A 1,873-nucleotide genomic window follows, 5' to 3' on the forward strand; every position below is an offset into this window, starting at 1 on the left:
TGTATTATATTTTAGCAATTTTTTCTAATGTACTTGACATGCTTGTTAAAGACCACGTTTAAGGAGGAATACGATAGTACTTTTTTTGTGGCTATGCATGTAAGTTTCGTAAAGTATTTGGTTTTAATTTCTTTAGTTTCAGGGAAATTGTGAGAAATACTATTTGTACTTTCAAGAACTTAATCGTAGAAAATTCTGTTATACCATAATTATTATTAAGCGTGTTTATTTAACATCTATTCTATTTGGAAGATATTCCATACATGTGTTTTGTAACTAAGTCTCTCTACGTTTTACATGGTCATCGTTCGTAAGAAATTTAAATATGCCGTGGAAGTTTTGATTACCTGAAATGACGAAATGGCTTTGTTTTTTTGCTAACAACAAAATGTACAATAAATTATTATGTTGTTGAAACTTGCTTTGACACAGTATATTGTATCAGATTAAATCGTAAAGTTATTATGTATAATCATTATTATAACAATTTATGAACGATAAGAAAGTCAATTTTGTCAAAATTTTATATTCGACGTCAATAACTGTAGTATATGTGTTACTTACGTCACCAAAGGTTGCTATGGATAACTGAAATATTTTTCCCGCAGTTATCTTGATAGTGTGACTCGATTGCATGATTATCAAAATGAGACCGAGCGCTGTTTTGTGAGGCAGTTTATACCAATTAGTCATATATGTTATGTCTCCAATTTTTTCACACTAATAAATAAAAATATTTAGAAATTTCTTTGAGTATCTGAACGTCTAACGCCGATGGTAAAAAGATATCAAAGGATACTATTAATCAGATCTATTTGCTTGACTCGTATTACTGTAGTTACAATTCAATGGCCAGTGTGAGTCTGGGGTGCAGTTGTATATATATGCGGAAAATTAAATTATATAATACAAATATTGACACTATTATTGCGATTTCTGTTATTTCGATCTCTAGTAAAATCATCATTTGGTAATCTTTAGTGGACTAATTAGTCCACTAAAGTCCACTATGGATTTCAGTAGAGATCGATACTGGTTCTAGAAATTGCAATAACAGTGTAATTACTTGTACTATGTACGTAATTTGATATTTAAAAATATTTTGATCTTTGCAACTACACATGTTAATTAGTTTATTAAACATTAGTTGTTTCAGCAATTATTATAAGTTGCATGTCAACCATCAAACATTTTTAATCAAGAATTAATTAATTCAACTAATGTTTATTTAAACTAACTAAAATGTTTAGTTGCACGTATTGGACTAAATATTTTTCCGGATTAACAAATTTTTTTCTCAGTGTACATAATCAAATTAAATGAATTTTCACACGTCTAAAAAATATTTTTTATTTCAAGGTATTACCTCTTTCGTGAGGATTTCACCGATGTAACAATATATAAATATAATGATACACGCTGTCAAGTATGCCGTAAAATGTGATAATAATTTTGCCTTATCGAACGCACTCCAGTTCTGGAAAATAAATTGCTGTCTTTATTTACTGCAGGAAAATAAGGTAATCTGTTTTTGCGGCATTTCAATTATCTGTTATCTGTTATTAATTATTAATTATCTGTTATCTGCGATTTGAGACGAAGTTTTAGTTATTATCAGCATACCATAATAACGAAATATCCCATTAAGCACATAAGTATGTTAGATCCCATCAATTCTGCTAGACAGGCTTTATTCATAATACTTTCTATTTGTTGTATAAAACTGAAACATATCTCTGCAGTTACGACACATCAAGCGTGATGGTATGTTTTTTTGCAAAATTTATTTTAGACGATCTACGATATGTGTTAGTATTCAGAATATATTTTTTACAATCTTTGTGTACTGTGTAATATGAAGAACATTTAAATA

The 1,873-nt window shown here is 28.7% G+C and overlaps 1 protein-coding gene across 1 annotated transcript; it reads right to left on the reverse strand.

The window, feature by feature from the left end:
• Positions 1 to 47: 47 nt before the first annotated feature.
• Positions 48 to 1,844, reverse strand: LOC112454515 (odorant receptor 4-like). The gene is made up of 4 exons (XM_025015954.1): positions 1,624 to 1,844; positions 1,367 to 1,477; positions 565 to 720; positions 48 to 347 (listed from the first exon to the last, which is right to left on the reverse strand). Exons 1-4 carry the CDS (start codon positions 1,696 to 1,698, stop codon positions 294 to 296), a joined length of 396 nt encoding a protein of 131 aa, XP_024871722.1. The 5' UTR covers positions 1,699 to 1,844; the 3' UTR covers positions 48 to 293.
• Positions 1,845 to 1,873: the final 29 nt, after the last annotated feature.

This window comes from Temnothorax curvispinosus, unplaced genomic scaffold (assembly GCF_003070985.1).
Source record: "Temnothorax curvispinosus isolate PA1 unplaced genomic scaffold, ASM307098v1 QBEX01005130.1, whole genome shotgun sequence".
Classification (NCBI taxonomy): domain Eukaryota; kingdom Metazoa; phylum Arthropoda; class Insecta; order Hymenoptera; family Formicidae; genus Temnothorax; species Temnothorax curvispinosus.

Bases quoted from the DNA above. Each gene is read 5' to 3' on its own strand.
- LOC112454515 (XM_025015954.1), bottom strand. From the start codon at position 1,698: ATGAATAAAGCCTGTCTAGCAGAATTGATGGGATCTAACATACTTATG. The intron at 1,478-1,623 runs GTATGCTGATAA...TTTATTTTCCAG, and splicing joins TGGGATATTTCGTTATTATG to AACTGGAGTGCGTTCGATAA. The intron at 348-564 runs GTAAGTAACACA...TCGTCATTTCAG, and splicing joins CCATAGCAACCTTTGGTGAC to GTAATCAAAACTTCCACGGC.